The sequence below is a fragment of the Pelophylax lessonae genome (genome assembly GCF_965119305.1).
Source record: "Pelophylax lessonae genome assembly, chromosome: 10".
In the NCBI taxonomy this organism is placed as follows: domain Eukaryota; kingdom Metazoa; phylum Chordata; class Amphibia; order Anura; family Ranidae; genus Pelophylax; species Pelophylax lessonae.
In genome coordinates, this window is record NC_138777.1 from 123913736 (window position 1) to 123934322 (window position 20587).

The 20587-nt window shown below is 43.0% G+C and overlaps 1 protein-coding gene across 1 annotated transcript in view; it reads right to left on the bottom strand.

Annotated features, from left to right (window-relative positions):
- SLC6A2 (solute carrier family 6 member 2) overlaps nucleotides 1-20587 on the bottom strand; it is a 670903-nt gene that overhangs the window by 191730 nt on the left and 458586 nt on the right. Inside the window, exon 10 of the mRNA XM_082270398.1 lies at nucleotides 11200-11299. Within this exon, the coding sequence (XP_082126524.1) occupies nucleotides 11200-11299 (100 nt within the window). The remainder of the gene's footprint in view (nucleotides 1-11199; nucleotides 11300-20587) is intronic.

Here is a 20587-nt window from a genome sequence, read left to right on the forward strand (position 1 = left end):
ACGAAACGTGCGTCGGGAACGTGAGACCGTAGAGTTCCGGTGAGGTGGAACGCAGACGCGGAAGCGGCGTCCCATCCACCAGGAGAAGCTGAACGATTTGTATTACTGTGGCGTTTTACTTACCACTATGGAGTAAGTGCATTACTTTTTATTAAATCTCTTTATATGGCAATATTACGCTATTGGAGTTTCCTTATTTCTTATGACATGTTGTCCGGAGTCTCGGAGTTATCTGTTTACTTCTGGCTTGTCACACACTGGATGTGAAGACTGTAATAGGAGAATTTGGAGCTCTTGTGGAGATACATTGCGATCATGACCCCCTATAACTAAGGGGTCAACTTCTTTTGGTAAGAAGTATTTTATCCGAGCACTGGGTGTATGGTGATTGGTGAAGGCATTTCACATCAAGTCCAATTGTATTTGCTGCTGGAACTTAAAGTTTGCACCGAGCACTTTTTAAGGACTATGTTTATTATTTATTATTGCTATATTCATTGGAATATTCACCTTTAAATAATTGGTTCAATAATTGGTTCATATGTTTATGTTATTTTCTGTGTGTTTTTTGTCGTCAATCATTGGCACTCATTTCGCTGAGTTCTCATGGGCATTTAGGAGGTGGAGGGGGGGTGGCAACTGGGGCAGGGGGGGGTTTGTTCTGCCTTGCCTCTACAGGCCACGGCTCTGTGTGTTTTTGTCATTAATCATTGGCACTCATTTTGCTGAGTTCTCATGGGCATTCAGGAGGTGGAGGGGGGGATGGCAACTGGGGCGGGGGGGGGTTAACTGGGGGGGGTGGATTGGTGGAGGGAGGATTAACTGGGGCCCTACTGTTACTGTTTTCACTAGCCTACTATATTCCTGCACGCTAATATCTATTCAAGGGTTGCTACCATGGTACTACCGCCTAATGTTACTTTTTTTTTTTTTTTGTCTGTTTGGTCATGGGTTGCTACCTCTATTTTATTTCCATTTACTGTTGCTTTGTTCTCTTCAGGATTTACTTCATGTCCATCAATACCGGTATCAGGTACTACTGCCAGGTTGTCAGGTTCTTTCCATGTGCTTCTACTGTATACTACGGCACTACCACTTATGTTAGTTCATCACGGGCGCTACCCTAGCATATTGTCCGTTGTTACTAGTTGGCCCAGTCACTACGTTACTACTTCTTGCCACTGGTCCTCCACGTACACCATGGTCACCACACGGTATGCTAGAACTGGTTATTTTGGTTCACCTTCCATCACGTAATCATCATACATGCAACGCAAATTTCAGTACGTCACCATCAGGTACTGTTCAATCCCATTCGCTACGCTCATCACTGCCTATGCACTACTACCGTACTACTATGTTATCACACTATGTATCATTTCAACTTTTGTATGGGTGCTGCTAGTTGCCTTCTGCTCTGACCTACTGCATGTGTATTACTGCTATATGTGTTTTCATTCCCTCTATTAAGCCCCCCCGCAGGGTGAGTGAACTAGCTGTTAGGGCTAGGTGTTGGCTTTATACCTCTCCAATATAGCCGGTCCCGCGAGGCCAACTCCCCAATCTCAACACGGAGATTCTTCGCCCTCGGGCCAAACCATAGTTAGAGCCTCCCTTTCACCCATCTCATGGGGTTCATAGTTAGGGCCTCATCTGTCATGGCCACACGTTTTGGTTCTTTACTGTCACTGAGAGGCCAACCTCCCCGCCACCACGCAAGTGGCTCGTGCCCCACGCCCAAATCATAGCTAGAGCCTCTCACCTGCCACTTGGCAAATAGCAGGGCCTCACTTGTCACGAGGTAGTCAAGTTTATCGCCTTCAGGCACTAGTTAGCCAGCCAGTTCTGTGTTTGGGCTTTACGGTTTGTTAATCAGATGTCTTGGTGTTCTATTTGTTTCTTTTCTCTGCAGCATGTCTCAAGGAGCCAACCTGGACGAAGGATCTTCTCCCCCATCCACTCCAGCTAGGCCTGGCACCCTGGTTAGAGCTGGTACCCCCAGGGTTTGCCGGAATGCGTCCACTCTAGGCTCCTATGGGTCCTGGACCATTCCAAAAATTTTGGCGGTTTTTACGCCACAGAGGAATCCCTTTCCCGGCCACGGCTAGGAAGGCAGAACTGTTCAAAATCCTCTCGGCACATCCGGAGGATCCTGGACTGGGTACCAGCTCTCAGAGCGGTGGCACGAACATGCAAGGAACTCTGGACACTATTTTGTCATCTCTGCAGTCTATCAGCGATAGATTGACCAAGTTGGAGGACCACGGGGTTCCACCTCCCTCTTTGCCGTTGAAAGCTCCCGCTCCAGTCAGTGGACAGGGTAGGCCCCCAGTTTCCCCCTTCTTCTCCCTGGCTGCTTCTCCAATCATCACCCCAGCGCACATGGTTCCCCCAGCTCTCCACAAAGATATCCTAGATGGGAAAGATGTGAACCTGGTTGCCCTGCTTATTGCCTCCCAAGACATCATGTGGAGGGGCCCCTGATGACGTCAAGTGTATGACGAAACAGCTCGGGTGAGTCAGACGTGACGCTACCACGCCCCCAACAGACGGCTTCCACGATCTGCCAAGCTTCAGGAGATGTTCGTTCTCTTCTAAGACGTTGGCTCATTGCTTTTCATGCCTGTGATACTCATCCAAAATGTTATATGGATACCTGATCTGAATTGTCCGGTGAGGCGACACCCTACTCATTAATTTGGGTGACCCTTTTGATCTGGTAAGCTGCCACCTTATTAAAATTCCATGGTGACCTGCACATTGGTGTCTCTTCAACTTCAACATTGCTTGTGGATTTAATAGCTACATTATCTATTGGGCTTGTGGCTTCTTGAAACTTTTATTGAATTTACTTTATTACATCACTGAGGATTTCCGTTTGGACACAGTTTTCCTTTCCATTCTTCATTGCATGGACTTGGTTGTTTTACATATATTGGACACTATATACAGTATGTTTTATGGGACTTTTACTTCACTATATTTATATTTTGATTGTTGCAATTGCAATTCCTATACTCATTTTTCTTTGCACAAATGTCACAATCTGCAACACTTTAATCACAAATTTATGTTTATTAGTTCAGCGCAGCACATATTACTATAAGATACTTGTAAAAGTTTGCTCAGATAACACCCCACTTCAATATGTGGTATTGGGGGGGCCATTGGTGTATCACACCAGTTCAAAAAATTGGCCAGTGAGTTTGGCACTGTGTGTACCAGACTTCACTCAGCAAAAGAGGCAATATTGTTGTTGCAGGACACAAATACACTTGTAAAAGTATACTCAGATAAAACCCCAACATCATCATCAAGCCCTCCGATAAGGGGGGCAACGTGGTGGTTATGGATAGTTCCCAATATGAGAGGATGTGTGAAAAGATCTTATCCAACTCTGATTGGTATTCGGTGATTTCTCCAGATGTATTGAAAACCTTATCAGACAGATACAACACTCTGATCTTGGATGCTTATCATCAGAACGTTATTAACCATGATTTATATTTATTTTTGTAAGTACAACGGCCGATTACACCTACGTTCTATGCGCTCCCCAAGGTTCACAAGAACCTTGGGGATCCGCCAGGATGTCCTATTGTATCAGGTGTGGGATCAGAGACGGAACATGCTAGTCGATATGTGGACAGCCATCTTAGACCGTTAATCCAAATTTTACCTTCGTACCTTAAGGATACTCTGGAGCAGTAGAGGGGGTGGTTGTTCCCGCCCATGCACTCCTGGTAGCAATAGACATTGAGGCTTTGTACTCCAGCATCCCTCATGGTAGGGGTATTGAGGTAGTGTCTTCATTTTTATATGAGCAGGACCACTCACTGTGGCCAACTATTTTGTTTGTTCTCCTCTTGGACCACATTCTTCGCTCCAATGTTTTCATCTTCAAGGGTGTCACTTACCTCCAGGTACAGAGCGTGGCGATGGGGACCTCGTGTGCCCCGTCATACGCGACCCTGTACCTGGGGGGATGGGAGAGATCCATCTTCCATGATGACGCCTTATCTCTATACCTGCGCCATATCCTTATATGGCGCAGGTATATTGATGAAGTGTTCGTCATTTGGACGGGCAGCTCTCAAGAGTTGCAGGAGTTTATGGACATACTGGCCATAAACTCGTTCAACCTTAAGTTTACTATGGAATACAGCATGGAGAGCATTCCGTTCTTGGACACTCGGCTGTTCTTGGATCAAGACCGGGTACTTAGAACAACCCGATACCGTAAAGAGACCTCTGGGAACACTATCTTGCATTTCACTAGTAGTCATCCTCAGTCTCTGGTTAGAAGTATCCCTTATGGCCAGTACCTACGCCTGAGAAGGAACTGTGCCCGGGAAGTGGATTTTGAGACGGAGGCTAGGGCCCTAAGAGAAAGGCTAAGTTGTAGAGGATATAGCAAGAATGTCCTACGTAAGGCGTATAATAAGGCCAAGTTAAGATCTAGGGACGAATTGATCTTCAACTTTAAAAAGAAGAAATCCACAAATGAAGTGACTACCAAATTAGTTACTACCTACCATAGCCACCATGCTCCAACAGGAGGCAAGGTGGATATATGACCTACGGGTGACGTATCCACCAGGTTTGAATTCTTCTATCTCCTACCAGCCCTTCCTTGTCTAACCAGTTGCCTTTGGGTTGGGTCTAGTCAAGCCAAGAACCATGAATATGGTCTGTTATTTGTTTCTAGGTTCTTGTCTTGTTCCCTTGTTTTCTCTCTCTCTCTCCCCCTCTGGTGCTTCCTTGTTTGTTTTATTTTCCCCCCCCTCTAGGGCATACCATGTTATATCTGTTGATTTAAATAATTCACCTTGTAATTCAGGCAGTAGGTTTTCTAGTCTATGATTAGGTATGAACCTCATTATATTTGGGGTTTAGTCCCCCGGGTCATCCGTCAGATGTAGCGTATGCTATGTTATGTATTCAGGTTTTATCATTATGATTGTTTCTTCTAATGATGATTAAAGTTGAAATGCTTATATATAAATTTGATGTTATGATACATTAAATGTTGTAATTTATTATTTTTTTCTTGTTGTACAGTGATGGAATGGAGGGCTATGGATCTCTGGTCGGGATGTGTGTGTGTTTCTACATGCCATGGTCGGATCGTTGGTAGTTGGGAGCTCCCCATCAATCGGGGGGGGGGGGAATGTTCGGGCGCAAAGCCCGGAAAGTGGGAGGTGGCCTCAGGCCCTGCACACTTCCGGTCTGGCTTGTTGCCGGTTTAAGATGGCGGCACGCCGAGTGTGATTACGTCACGCTTGGCGCGCTTTGCCATCAATTAGCGCCCGCACCGGAAGTGGTTGCAACCACTTCCGGTGGAGTCCGGCACACATATAGGGGGAGAGGCGCACGGCCGAATCACGGGCTATTGGCCTCCGCTCTTGTAGCCGGTGGCAATTTTGGAGTCCTGATTCGGCTGTGATGTAAAGGTAGGTTATTGGATGAGGACTTATTTGCCCCCTTTGCTTTCTTTCCTTTTTTGATGGTTATGGCTCTTTTTTACCTGGGATTATTTTACCGCTAGGCCAGTGTTCCTCCCTGCTTGCAAACTAGTGGGCTTTGTCTTGATTAAATACCTACTTTGGGCAGCACATGTATCAAACTGGTTCTTCCTGCTTTACAAAGTTGGAAGGCATGATGGGAATATAATGACAGCGGTATATAATGACCCCAGTATATAGAGAAGCTTTGTTTGCAAGCTCCGGATTTTAGTTCATTATTGCTCCCCCTTTTGTTCGTTTTTCAGAGCCTTACATCCATATCTGCATATCCGTGCAGGGAGTACATATCGGGTCCCTCTTTTGGCCCCACTTGCACTTTAGCTAGCGGTGACCCTGGGAGAGTGCCGGACTCGACACCTCACCCTTTGGGACAGCTCTGGTTCCTAGTGTGCTTGGGCTATGAGCCCCTTTTGCCATAACCCTCCGAGGATGAGTATGGAGCCATGCGCATGATCAATGACCGGACCTCCTGGTTCTCCAGCATCACTGTTCAACTTTATCTATAATGTGGTGAGCATAATTTAACACTTGGAAATCTCCGATTTAAATATGAATGTAAGAACCACTTATAAGAGAATTTGAAATGCTGTATGAAATGAAAATTAAAATGTATGTATTTTTGTAAACTAATAACATATCTTATCTTTTGTAATAGTCTACCTGGGACTCAACGTGGTCTTTGAGAAAGCCCGCCCAAGGGCGAAACGTGCCAGACCTGTGCCTTTGTTTGGTTGAGACTACCATGGATATGTTGTATATGCCATCATGAAAAGTTTTTTTCTCTTTTAATCTGTTTTAATAATTCAATAAAAGTTATTTGTATTTGTTAATATGTGGTCAGTATGTGGTTGATTAATTAACTTACGCTCACCTGTCAGGAGCCCTCCTCAACAAATCCATCTCTTTTACCAAGAGGAGCCAGTATCTTGCCACCTTTTAGGTGTCCAGATCTGTGCCCTCTAACCTTTTTATTCATTATCAGATAACACCCCACTTCAATATGTGGTATTGGGGGGCCACAGGTATATTACACCAGTTCTACAAAAAATTGGCCAATAACTGTTGTCACTGAGTGTAGCACTGTTTATACAGCAAGAGGTCACATTTTTGCAGGACTAAAATACACTCTTAGAAAATTATACTGTTAAATAACACCCCAATTCAATATGTGGTATTGGGGGGCCACAGGTTTATTAAACAAGTTCTACAAAGTATTGGCCAGTAACTGTTGTCACTGTGTGTAGCACTGTTTACACAGCAAGAGGCCACATTTTTGCAGGACTAAAATAAACTATTAGAAAATTATACTGTTAAATAACACCCCACTTCTATATGTGGTATTGGGGGGCCACTGGTCTATTTCAAAAACATTGGCCAGTGAGTTTGGCACTGTGTATCAGACTTAACTCAGCAAAAGAGGCAATATTGTTGCAGGACACAAATAAACATGTAAAAGTATACTCAGATAACACCCCACTTCAATATGTGGTATTGGGGGGGGGGCAATTGGTCTATCACACCAGTTATAATACATTATAAGTGCTTTTGTCACTGTGTGTAGTATTGCTGCAGAAACGCTCAGTCACCACCACACCTGCCACAATGCTGCACAGTGCACAATAATACTACTAATCCACTATAATATGCTTTCTACAAAGTCTATTATACTGGGGATTACCCCCCTCCCCCACACCCCCTTTTTAGCGCACTGCACAGCAATACCAAAAAAATTTGCAGCCCTTTAAATGACTATTTTGGACATTACCAGAGCGATTTGTGTCACTGCTGAAGATCTCTAACTGCCCCTAAAGCACAGACTGGATACCTGACCCTATACTGAGGAGACTGTAATAGACCTATACCGACATTGCAGCCATTTAAATGACTTTTGTGGACATTAACAGAGCGATTTGTGTCACTGCTGATGATCTCTAACTGCCCCTAAAGCACAGACTTGATACCTGTCCCTATACTGAAGAGACTGTAATAGACCTATACTGACATTGCAGCCATTTAAATAACTTTTGTGGACATTAACAGAGCGATTTGTGTCCCTGCAGATGATGATCTCTAACTGCCCCTAAAGCAAAAACGGATACCTGTCCCTATACTGAAGAGAGACTGGACCTATACCAAAATACCAGCCCTGAAAAGGACTTTTGTGGACATTAACAGAGCGATTTGTGTCTAGCAAACTCTCCCTCATGAGCACAGCAGACCTCTCCCTACACCGGCAAAAAGCGGAATGGGAAATGGCCGACAGCTCAGGTCTATTTATAGGGTAGGGGGCATGTCCATGTGCTGAAATGTTTCAATTGGCTGTCCCGTTCCACCTGACGACTGTGTAATGGGTCAAAGTTCTCCCCAATGTAAACTAATAAGGCCACCGCGAACGACGCCATGTGTTCGCAAATTTGGCGGGTAGCGAACAAGCAAAATTTGCCGCGAACCGACCGCCGGGCGAACCGCAAGGCCATCTCTATTGCCAGACCATTATTCTTGATCTTTAAGGATAGTCTACAGACGGGTATGGTGCCAGCTGATTGGAAAAAAGACAATGTGGTACCAATATTTAAAAAAGGGCCAAGATATATTCCGGGTAACTTTAGGCCGGTCAGCCTAACATCAGTAGTCTGCAAGATTTTGGAGGAGATGTTAAGGAACCACATACAAGACTTTAGTAATGAAAACGGTATTATTAGTAGTAATCAGCATGGATTCATGAAAAATCATTCTTGCCAAACCAATCTATTAACCTTCTACGATGAAGTGAGCTGCCACCTAGATAAAGGTAAGCCTGTGGATGTGGTGTATCTGGACTTTGCAAAGGCCTTTGACACTGTGCCCCACAAACGCTTACTGTACAAACTAAGGAATTTACTGTAGGTATAGACCATAGGGTGAGTACCTGGCTAGAGAACTGGCTCCAGGGGAGAGTACAGAGGGTGATGATTAATGGGGAGTACTCAGATTGGGCGGGTGTGGAAAGTGGGGTCCCCCAAGGCTCTGTCCTGGGACCAATCCTGTTTAATTTATTCATAAATGATCTAGAGGAGGGGATATCAAGTACAATCTCAGTATTTGTTGATGATACTAAACTCAGCATGCCAATATCTTCTATGCAGGATGTGGAAACCTTACAAGCGGACCTGAACAAAATAATTGGGTGGGTAACTACATGGCAGATGAGGTTTAATGTTGAAAATGTAAAGTAATGCACTAGGGCGTCAGAAACACGAAAACAAGCTACTCACTAGGGGGGGAATCCTCTGGGTGAGGAAAAGGACCTGGGGGTACTGGTGGACAACAGGCTTGGCAATGGCATGCAATGCCAAGCCGCTCCAAGCAAAGCCAACAGAATACTGGCATGTATAAAAAAAGGGGATTCACTCCAGAAATAAAGAAATTATTCTCCCACTCTACAAGACCTTGGTCCGGCCACATCTGGAGTATGCTATCCAGTTCTGGGCACCAGTCCTCAGGAAGGATGTGCTGGAACTGGAAAGAGTCCAGAGAAGGGCAACAAAAATAATTAAGAGAATGGAGAACATCAGCTATGAGGAAGAGACGATTGAGGGGGGATATGATATCAATGTACAAATACTGTACTGGCGACCCTAGAATAAGGAACAAACTTTTTAGAGAAAGGGAATACAATAAGACACATGGCCACTCACTAAAACTAGAGGAAAAACAGTTTAACCCAAAATTACGTAAGGGGTTCTTCACTGTCAGAGCAGTAAGGATGTGGAATTCTCTTCCACAAGCAGTCATATCAGCAGGGAGCATCGATAGTTTCAAAAAAACGACTAGATGGGCACCTTAAAGACCACAACATACAGGGGTATACAATGTATGGTTAACAGCAAACACACACACACATCATAGGTTGAACTGGATGGACTGATGTCTTTTTTCAACCTCACAAACTATGTAACTATGTAAATAACTTGATAATATAATAATTTTGTGGAAAAAAAAACTTCATTACCCAAACTATTGTGGGCAAAAAAATGCAACTTCAAAAAACTTACTATGCTTCTTACTAAATACCTTGGACTTTTGTAATGTCCTGACAATTTAGGGCCTCAAAAAATTAGATAGGTAGTCAGTACATCAGGATTGATCAATTTTCGTAGCCTAGCTTGTAGACCATATACCTTTCAAACAAACCTATTATCATACACTTATTAGGATTTGTTTTACCAAAGACATGTAAGAAAATACATTCTGGCCTAAATTTATGATGAAATTAAATTTTTTGAAACAGAAAGTAGAAAATATATATATATATTTTTTTAATTTTTACTCTTTTTTCACTTATATCGCAAAAAATAAAAAAATCCAGTGGTGAATAAATACCTTCAAAAGAAAGCTCTATTTGTGTGAACAAAATGATAAAAGTTTATTTTGGGTACAGTGTAGCATGACTGAGTAATTGTCATTCAAAATGCTAGAGCACTGAAAGCTGAAAATTGGTCTGGGATGTGTAAAGCCTGGTACACACAATGAGTCCAGTCAGAGCCACTGTACTAACAAAGTGAAGTTAGTATAGCGATCTCCCCTGCTGAGCTTTTGTATTCTGACAGGGAGACAGACCCCCGCCAAAACATTCCGCCATTGGCTGAGAGCGCTCATTGGGAGTCCTCTCATTGGGAGTCAGTTGGCTGCTGGTTTTCCAGCATGTTCGTCCAAGAGTAGCCGGCCAAACTGTGGGACAGGGTGGCATATACACGGGCCAAATATCGGCCGTTTTTTTTTTTTTTTTTGTCTCTGACATTTGGCCCGTGTGTACAGGAAGAAGTATACTCCTGATAATGAGGACATTGTTAAGGGACATCTTGCGAAAATAAGAGAATTACAGAGCAAGGCCAGAGATATTGCTAAAGTTGGATGGAACCCCTTCAAGGGATTAGGGATTTTTGTTGACTTCCTGTATAGCATAGCAACATGGTTACAGAAAACAAGTGTTTCCATTGTGATGCTTCTGTTTTGTATACTTGTTGTTTATGTTGTCATCATATTTGTACTTCTGTGCAATTACCAGCTGTACCAGCAGATGGACCCAGTCTCCTGTTTAACCCATCATTTTGTGAATGTTAGGAGAGAGCTAAACAGGACATTGCCTGTCTGCACCAATGTAATAGGAGCTACAAACAGTCGGCTGAAAGAATTTTGGATAAAAATGGTATTAAATAAACAAAAGGCAGGAAATTACCAATACGTTTGTCATTGCATTGTATTGGTAATTTCCACAAGATACTCCGTATTGTTTGTAAAGTTCTTCTTGTCGATAGACTGAATTTTCCTAGAATGTTCTCTTTTACCCCCTCACTTCTCAAGGTTTTTGCAACAGTTAGAGATAGCTAATTACATACTGTATGAAATGTGACATTATTCTATTTGCTATCTTTTATTTTCTCTTTTCTTCTGTAAAAAATAGAATTTAATAAGGGATTTTGAAAAGAAAGAGCAGATATTTTAAACACAGTAGTTGGCCTCCTGTGTATCTATTCCTGCATATCCAGAGTTATTTTCAACCCAATGTCTGATCCAGAAAAATCCATAACAAACTGGAAACACAACATTATAATACAGTGGTTGCATGCACATGCAAAGCAACATACGCAGTCTGTTAAACTAAAAAAAAAAACTGCTGAATTATTGTACATACCATAAAACCAAGATACTCCGACTGCCTCTATTAAAACAGCAAACAAAATTGAGGTTCCTGCAGCAAAATTATCCAGGAGAGTGAGCACATAGATTCCACCCTGTTAGATGTGAAAAATATGAATTTTACAACTGGACTTTCAGAATGTGGCAATTATGCTGTGAACAGTATACTAATTTACATAGAGGTTACGCATAAATTGCAGAAAAAACACCCAAAAGGAAGTTCTAGTCTTTACTGGTACCGAGTAAGACATACATAAAAAAAAAAAAATTACAATTTATTACATTGTATAAAACAAACATTAGTAACAATATCACTGAGGAAATATAATCCCCAATTGTGTACATCACTTGAAGTGACACATAAACAAATACAATATTGATATTACTCCCTTGTTTAATAATCCACAAGGTTGATGTTTTTCACAAACCATGATTCTTCAGGGCCTCATTTCTTGGAGAACAGAGTGAATGACCTATCTGAGAAATACAACATATTTTGTAATACAAAGGCTTTTAAATAATATACAAGCACATAAAACAAGTATTTTTTTTCCTTTTACACTCACTTATCACTTTAGGGTGACAGGTGCAGGCAGTTTGGTGGCAACCAATGAAGATGTTACATGTCCCAATGTGACTAAAAAACATATGCTATGTATATGAGGATGCAAAGGACAGTCAAGGAACAATCTGCTATGAAAAAAAAAAACAAAAGGGAAAAAACAGGAAAAACTAAATACTAAGGATACACTAGCTTGTATACCACACAAAAACATTAATCCTCTACAGTTAAATTACTTACAAATGTAGTAGATTAGAGACTTAGCAAACAATCAGGTGCATCCCCTAGTATGGGTAAAGGAGCATGGCTGAGAACACCCAGGGGGGCCAAATCTTCAACTGCATCAATAAATTCAGGAGATGGAATAATTCTGGGTCCAAATTTCATGTATACTGTGTGTATATATATATATATATATATACAGTGGGTACGGAAAGTATTCAGACCCCCTTAAATTTTTCACTCTTTGTTATATTGCAGCCATTTGCTAAAATCATTTAGGTTCATTCTTCTTCCTCATGAATGTACACATAGCACCCCATACTGACAGAAAAACACAGAATTGTTGACATTGTTGCAGATTTATTAAAAAAGAAAAACTGAAATATCACATGGTCCTAAGTATTCAGACCCTTTGCTGTGACACTCATATATTTAACTCAGGTGCTTTCCATTTCTTCTGATCATCCTTGAGATGGTTCTACACCTTCATTTGAGTCCAGCTGTGTTTGATTATACTGATTGGACTTGATTAGGAAAGCCACACACCTGTCTATATAAGACCTTCCAGATCACAATGCATGTCAGAGCAAATGAGAATCATGAGGTCAAAGGAACTGCCTGAAGAGCTCAGAGACAGAATTTTGGCAAGGCACAGATCTGGCCAAGGTTACAAAAAGATTTCTGCTGCACTTAAGGTTCCTAAGAGCACAGTGGCCTCCATAATCCTCAAATGGAAGACGTTTGGGACGACCAGAACCCTTCCTAGAGCTGGCCGTCCGGTCAAACTGAGCTATCGGGGGAGAAGAGCCTTGGTGAGAGAGGTAAAGAAGAACCCAAAGATCACTGTGGCTGAGCTCCAGAGATGCAGTCAGGAGATGGGAGAAAGTTGTAGAAAGTCAACCATCACTGCAGCCCTCCACCAGTCGGGGCTTTATGGCAGAGTGGCCCGACGGAAGCCTCTCCTCAGTGTAAGACACATGAAAGCCCGCATGGAGTTTGCTAAAAAACACCTGAAGGACTCCAAGATGGTGAGAAATAAGATTCTCTGGTCTGATGAGACAAAAATAGAACTTTTTGGCCTTAATTCTAAGCGGTATGTGTGGAGAAAACCAGGCACTGCTCATCACCTGTCCAATACAGTCCCAACAGTGAAGCATGGTGGTGGCAGCATCATGCTGTGGGGGTGTTTTTCAGCTGCAGGGACAGGACGACTGGTTGCAATCGAGGGAAAGATGAATGCGGCCAAGTACAGGGATATCCTGGACAAAAACCTTCTCCAGAGTGCTCTGGACCTCAGACTGGGCCGAAGGTTTACCTTCCAACAAGACAATGACCCTAAGCACACAGCTAAAATAACGAAGGAGTGGCTTCACAACAACTCCGTGACTGTTCTTGAATGGCCCAGCCAGAGCCCTGACTTAAACCCAATTGAGCATCTCTGGAGAGACCTAAAAATGGCTGTCCACCAACGTTTACCATCCAACCTGACAGAACTGGAGAGGATCTGCAAGGAGGAATGGCAGAGGATCCCCAAATCCAGGTGTGAAAGACTTGTTGTATCTTTCCCAAAAAGACTCCTGGCTGTATTAGATCAAAAGGGGGCTTCTACTAAATACTGAGCAAAGGGTCTGAATACTTAGGACCATGTGATATTTCAGTTTTTCTTTTTTAATAAATCTGCAACAATGTCAACAATTCTGTGTTTTTCTGTCAGTATAGGGTGCTATGTGTACATTCATGAGGAAGAAGAATGAACCTAAATGATTTTAGCAAATGGCTGCAATATAACAAAGAGTGAAAAATTTAAGGGGGTCTGAATACTTTCCGTACCCACTGTATATACACACACACACACACACAATATCTCACAAAAGTGAGTATACCCCTTTCATTTTTGTAAATCGTTTATTATATCTCTTCATGTGACAACACTGAAGAAATTACACTTTGCTACAATGTAAAGTAGTGAGTGCACAGCTTTTATAACAGTGTAAATTTGCTGTCCCCACAAAATAAGTCAACACACAGCCATTATTGTCTAAACCGCTGGCAACAAAAGTGAGTACACCTCTAATTCAAAATGTCCAAATTGGGCCCAATTAGCCATTTTCCCTCCCCGGTGTCATATGAATCGTTAGTGTTACAATGTCTCAGGTGTGAATGGGGAGCAGGTGTGTTAAATTTGAAGTTATAGCTCTCACTCTCTCATACTGGTCACTGGAAGTTCAACATGGCACCTAATGGCAAAGAACTCTCTGAGAATCTGAAAAAAAGAATTGTTGCTCTACATAAAGATGGCCTAGGCTATAATAAGATTGCCAAGACCCTGAAACTGAGCTGCAGCACGGCGGTCAAGACCATACAGCGGTTTAACAGGACAGGTTCCACTCAGAACAGGCCTCGCCATTGTCGACCGAAGAAGTTAAGTGCACGTGCTTAGCGTCATATCCAGAGGTTGCCTTTGGGAAATAGACATATGAATGCTGACACAGCATTGCTGCAGGGGTTGAAGGGGTGGGGGATCAGCCTGTCAGTGCTCAGACCATAAGCCGCACACTGCATCAAAATGGTCTTCATGGCTGGCGTCCCAGAAGGAAGCCTTTTCTAAAGATGATGCACAAGAAAGCCCGCAAACAGTTTGCTGAAGACAAGCAGACTAAGGACATGTAATACTGGAACCATGTCCTGTGGTTTGATGAGACCAAGATAAACGTATTTGGTTCAGGTGATGACAAGCGTGTGTCGCGGCAACCAGGTGAGGAGTACAAAGAAAAGTGTGTCTTGCCTACAGTCAAGCATGGTGGTAGGAGTGTCATGGTCTGGGGCTGCATGAGTGCTGCTGGCACTGGGGAGCCACAGTTCATTGAGGGAACCATGAATGCCAACATGTACTTTGACATGCTAAAACAGAGCATGACCCCCTCCCTTCGGAGACTGGGCTGCAGGACAGTATTTCAACATGGTAACAACCCCAAACACACCTCCAAGACAACCACTGCCTTGCTAAAGAAGCTGAGGGTAAAGGTGATGGACTGGCCAAGCATGTCTCTAGACCTAAACCCCATCTGTGGGGCATCCTCAAATGGAAGGTGGAGGAGCGCAAGGTCTCTAACATCCACCAGCTCCATGATGGTGTCATGGAGGAGTGGAAGAGCAGTCCGGTGGCAACCTGTGAAGCTCTGGTGAACTGCATGCCCAAGAGGGTAAAGGCAGTGCTAGAAAATAATGGTGGCCACACAAAATATTGACACTTTGGGCCCAATTTGGAAATTTTACCCTAGGGGTGTACTCACTTTTGTTGCCAGCAGTTTAGACATTAACAGCTGTGTGTTGAGTTATTTTGAGGGGACAGCACATATACACTGTTATACAAACTGTACACTCACTTCTTTACATGGTAGCAAAGTGTCATCTCTTCAGTGAAAAGATAGAATAAAATATTTACAAAAATGTGAGGGGTATACTCACTTTTGTGAGATACTGTTTTATATATATATATATATATATATATATATATATATATATATATACGAAGATATATATAGATATAGATATATATATATACACTATATTGTCAAAAGTATTGAGACACCTGCCTTTACACACACATCAACTTTAATGCCATCACCCCAGCCTTAAGCCTCGTACACACGCACCGATTGTTGGCCGACCGATCGGCCGTCTTTTGTCCAGTGTTGTTGTGTTGGTTGAAAGGTGCTCTAGACTGCACACAAATTTTGTCGGCCAACAACAACCAACTTCAGAAGTGATGTCATGTTCTGGTCTACTTTTCGTGTGTTTTTTCTTCTCTGAGCATGCCTAGTCTTGATCATCACATTTTTGTCGGCCGAAATCTGTACTGACAGAGGAACAATCGGCCGTTCTGTTGACGGCCAACAAAAATTTTATAGCATGCACACCAGATTTTGTTTGGCCGAAAAGTCGCAGTCGGTTGTCGGTAGCATCATACTAACAAGCCGACAATCGGCCGATCGGACGTTGGCCGAAAATTTCCATCAACAATCGGTGCCTGTGTACGAGGCTTTAGTCCATGGGGTTCAACATTGAGTTGGCCCACCCTTTGCAACTATAGCAGCTTCACCTCTTCTGGGAAGGCTGCCCACAAGGTTTAGGAGTGTGTCTATGGGAAAGTTTGACCATTCTTCCAGAAGCGCATTTGTGAGGTCAGGCACTGTTAGATGAGAAGGCCTGGCTCACAGTCTCTGCTCTAATTCACCCCAAATCTATCGGGTTGAGGTGCAAGTTCCCCCTCCCCAAACTCATTCATCCATGTCTTTATGGACCTTGCTTTGTGCACTGGTCCAAATCATTTGGTGGAGGGGGGATTATGATGGGTTGTTTTTTTGGGGGGTTGTGCTTGGCTCTTAGTTCCAGTGAAGGTAACTCTTAAGACATCAGCATACCAAGACATTTTGGACAACTTTGTAGGAACAATTTGGAGGATGGCCCCTTTCTGTTCCAACATGACTGCGCAGTGTGCACCAGTGCATAAAGCAAGGTCCATAAAGACATGGATGAGCGAGTTTGGGGTAGAGGAACTTGACTAGCCTGCATAGAGTCTTGAACACCTTCGGATTGAATTAGAGCGCAGATTGCGAGCTAGGCCTTCTCTCCAACAATCAGTGCCTGACCCCACAAATTTGCTTCTGGAAGAATGGTCAAACACTCTTATAGACACACTCCTAAATCTTGTGGACAACCTTCCCAAAAGAGGTGAAGCTGTTAGGGCTGCAAAGGATGGGCCAACTCAATACTGAACCCTACAAACTAAAACTGGGATGCCAATAAAGATCATGTGCGTGTAAAGGCAGGTGTCCCAAAACTTTTGGTAATACAGTATATATATATATATATTGTGCCTTGCAAAAGTATTCACCCCCCTTGGCATTTTTCATGTTTTGGATGGATTGTTTGAGGATTTGCATCATTTAATTTACAGAACATGCCCACAACTTTGAAGATGTTTTATTTTTATTTTTTTTTTATTGTGAAGCAAACAACAAATAGGACAAAATAACAGAAGAAGTCAATGTGCATAACTATTCACCCCCTAAAGTCAATACTTTGTAGAGCCAACTTTTGTGGCAGTCACAGCTCCAAGTCGCTTTGGATGAGTCTCTATGAGTTTGCCACATCTTACCACTGGGATTTTTGCCCATTCCTCCTTGCAAAACTGCTCCAGCTCCTTCAGGTTGGATGGTTTGCACTTGTGAACAGCAATCTTTAAGTCTGACCACAGATTTTCTATTGGACTGAGGTCTGGGCTTTGACTAGGCCATTCCAACACATTTACATGTTTCCCCTTAAACCACTCAATTGTTGCTTTAGCAGTGTGTTTGGGATCATTGTCCTGCTGAAAGGTGAACCTCCATCCTAGCCTCAAATCACCCACAGAATGGTGCAGGTTTTGCTCAAGAATATCCGTGTATTTAGCATCCATCTTTTCCTTAACTCTGACCAGTTTCCCAGTCCCGGTTGTGACAAACATCCCCACAGCATGATGCTGCCACCACCATGGTTTTCTTTGAGTGATGTGATGTGTTGGGTTTCCCCCAGACATAGCGCATTCTTTGATGGCTGAAAAGTTCAATTTTAGTCTCATCAGACCAGAGCACCTTCCTCCAAACATTTTGGGAGTCTCCCACATGCCTTTTCGCAAACTCAAAACGTGCCAATTTGTTTTTTGCTGAAAGTAATGGCTTTCTTCTGGCCACTCTGCCATAAAGCCCAACTATGGCGCATACGGCTTATTGTCCTCCTATGTACAGATACTCCAATCTCTGCTGTGGAACTGAGCAGCTCCTCCAGGGTTACCTTAGGTCTCTGTGCTGCCTCTCTGATTAATGCCCTCCTTGCCCGGTCCGTGAGTTTTGGTGGGCGGTCGTCTCATATATGTGTATATATGTGTATATATATATATATATATATATATATATATATGTAGATATATATATATATATATATATAGATAGATATATAGATATATAGATATATAAATATATATATACACATATATATATATATATATATATATATATATATATATATATATATATATATATATATAGATATAGATATAGATATATAGATATAGATATATATAGATATTTATAAACAAAAATTAAAATTATTGTAGGGGTGATTGGTGCATTACGGGTTGGTGGCTCCATTATGGCAGTACTCTTTTTGGGTTTTTGTTGAATTTTTTAAATTCTATTTTGCAGTTTACAGGTTATCCATAGCTATAGTGGCCTCTGCTCCCATCTAGTTATTGTGTTCGTGGCCATGGATAGTCATCTGGGCAGTGGGGGGGGTCAGTGTGCGCCCACTTACTGCTGGCCCATGGAGGTGAAAAAGTTTTGGAGGAGGCACAACGTGGTGCTTTTTGGTGATGCAGGACTTTGGTCGGCATTCCTGCATTAACCCTTTTACTCGGCTTGTACTCAGGAAAGCGTGGGTGTGGCCGACTGTCATGGCTTTCCAAGACGTGCCAGTGTGCATAGGTAGGGGGCAGGTTGGGCGGTGACACAGCAGTTTGGCTCGCTGTCTGGCTCTGTCCCCCTCCGGAATGCATGTGCAGCTGAGATCTAATGCCAGCTGAGAAGGCTGAAGGAGAGCCGGAATTGCACCATAGGATGATGTCAGCAGATGTAGCCACGGCATCCTGCATTGCAATGGTGCCACTTTTGGATATATTGAGGAGCTCTCTCTTTACCCCATTTGCTTTGCCGTGCTTGGCAGTGGGATGTAGCTAGGAACTGGTAAGTCAAAAGGCTTATGTTTGGGCTGTTAATATATAATTTTTAACTTTTTTGAAGGCTGCATGCGGATGGACTGTACACTGTGGGATGTGTCAAATCATCTCTATATATTAGCTGGAACTGGGGCCTCTACCATATCTGATATGGCTGTGCTCAGTATGTAATCTAAATGGCTGTGCTGCAATCAGCATCTTCTCAGATAGCAAGAATAATTTGCCACTAATTTGTGGCAGTGTTGAACTGTAAGTCTTATTAACTTGCTGCGCATTTTCACTGGCAAGTTGTACATTTGCAGAGCACTTGAAGCACAAGTTCTAACTGACACTTTTCCAATTTGTAAAAAATGTGCATGGTAAGTCTGTAGCAAGAGAAAAGTTGGAGTGGTGAGTCTAAAGCAAGAGCTCTGCAAGTCACTGTGACCACTGTGATGGGATGACTATTGCACAACATACCTAAACCAGAACTTGCAGCAGACTTGCAGAATGTTTGCAAGGAAAGTTGATCTGGAGTCATGCAATGCAGACTTGCTACACTTGTGCCACAAACTTTTGAAGCCTGGTATGTCCAGTAATAACTTAGCAAGTAATTTTGAAACTTGCAGCTCAATTGCTTGCTGTCGGATTTATAGCAGGTATATTTAATATCTATTGTTGAGTGGGATAATTTTCCTCTTATGAATGGTGTTGAAGAGATACATGCTTCATAGGTCACAGATGTTGTGTTTTATAGTCAAATATATGTTTATTCAGGTTTCAGCATATCAAAATATTACAAGAAAAAGCCAGTAGGTTGTCAAATGTGAAAGAGTAAATACGGGATCCAACAAGGACAGGGCACCCGTTCACATCCAAAAAAAACCTGAAAACCGGCATGCATTAAATCATAAATTTGAACAAACAAAAAAGAAAAGAAGGCATACAACATGAATCCAGCCATCTTTGTCCCTATTGAAACAAAAAAGGGTGGATTAGCATCCGAGGGCCAGGCCCCAGAGCAATTATACTAACTGCAAAGTAGGTATCCCAAGAGATAGACAGGGGAGTGGAGGAGAAAGGGTAGACAAAGTATGAGAAGCGAAGAAAGAGAAAAATATAGGGGGGGGGGTGGTCTCGAGGGAATCCAGAGGCCAGGAATGAGGAGGTAGTGATAGGAAGAGGACCCCCTCAAATAAGGGGGAACCCCAACTCACAATGATTAGAGGGGGCCCAAGGAGGATCCTGAAGCTCCATCTTAAAGCGGAGTTCCGGGCACAGAAGTCATTTTTTACTAAACATACCCCCGGGACAGTCAGGGCTAGCACATTCCACAATGGCTAACCTCTGATCTGTCCCGGTTCGCACTTACCTTTTAGAAGAAATACTTACTTATAAAATTTCTTCCACAGCGTTTCCATCTCTCTTGTGGGCAGCTGAAGCCGGCGCGGTCCTCTTCTGTGTCTTCTTACGCGTCTTCTGTCCCAGAATGCGCCTGCACCGGCCCCTCTCGTCACTTCGGGTGCGGCGCCGCATTCCTCCACAGCTTCTGGGCATGCCCAGAAGCTGTTTAGCAGGGGAATGCGGCGTCGCCCGGAAATGACGAGCGGGGCCGGTGCCGTCGCATTGATTCCTGGGAGCTATGACGTTCAGCTCCCAGGAATCAAGCGAGACAGGAAGTGACAGGGTGAGCTGCGGCTCCGAGGGAGGAAGTACTCTGAGGTGAGTATCTTCGATCTTCAATTACAAGGTAAGTAAACAAAAAAAAAAACTATCCAATTCCTTTTCAGGTGAGGTCTACCTAGCGGAGGGGCACAAAAAAAAATATAGTTTTTGTGCCCGGAA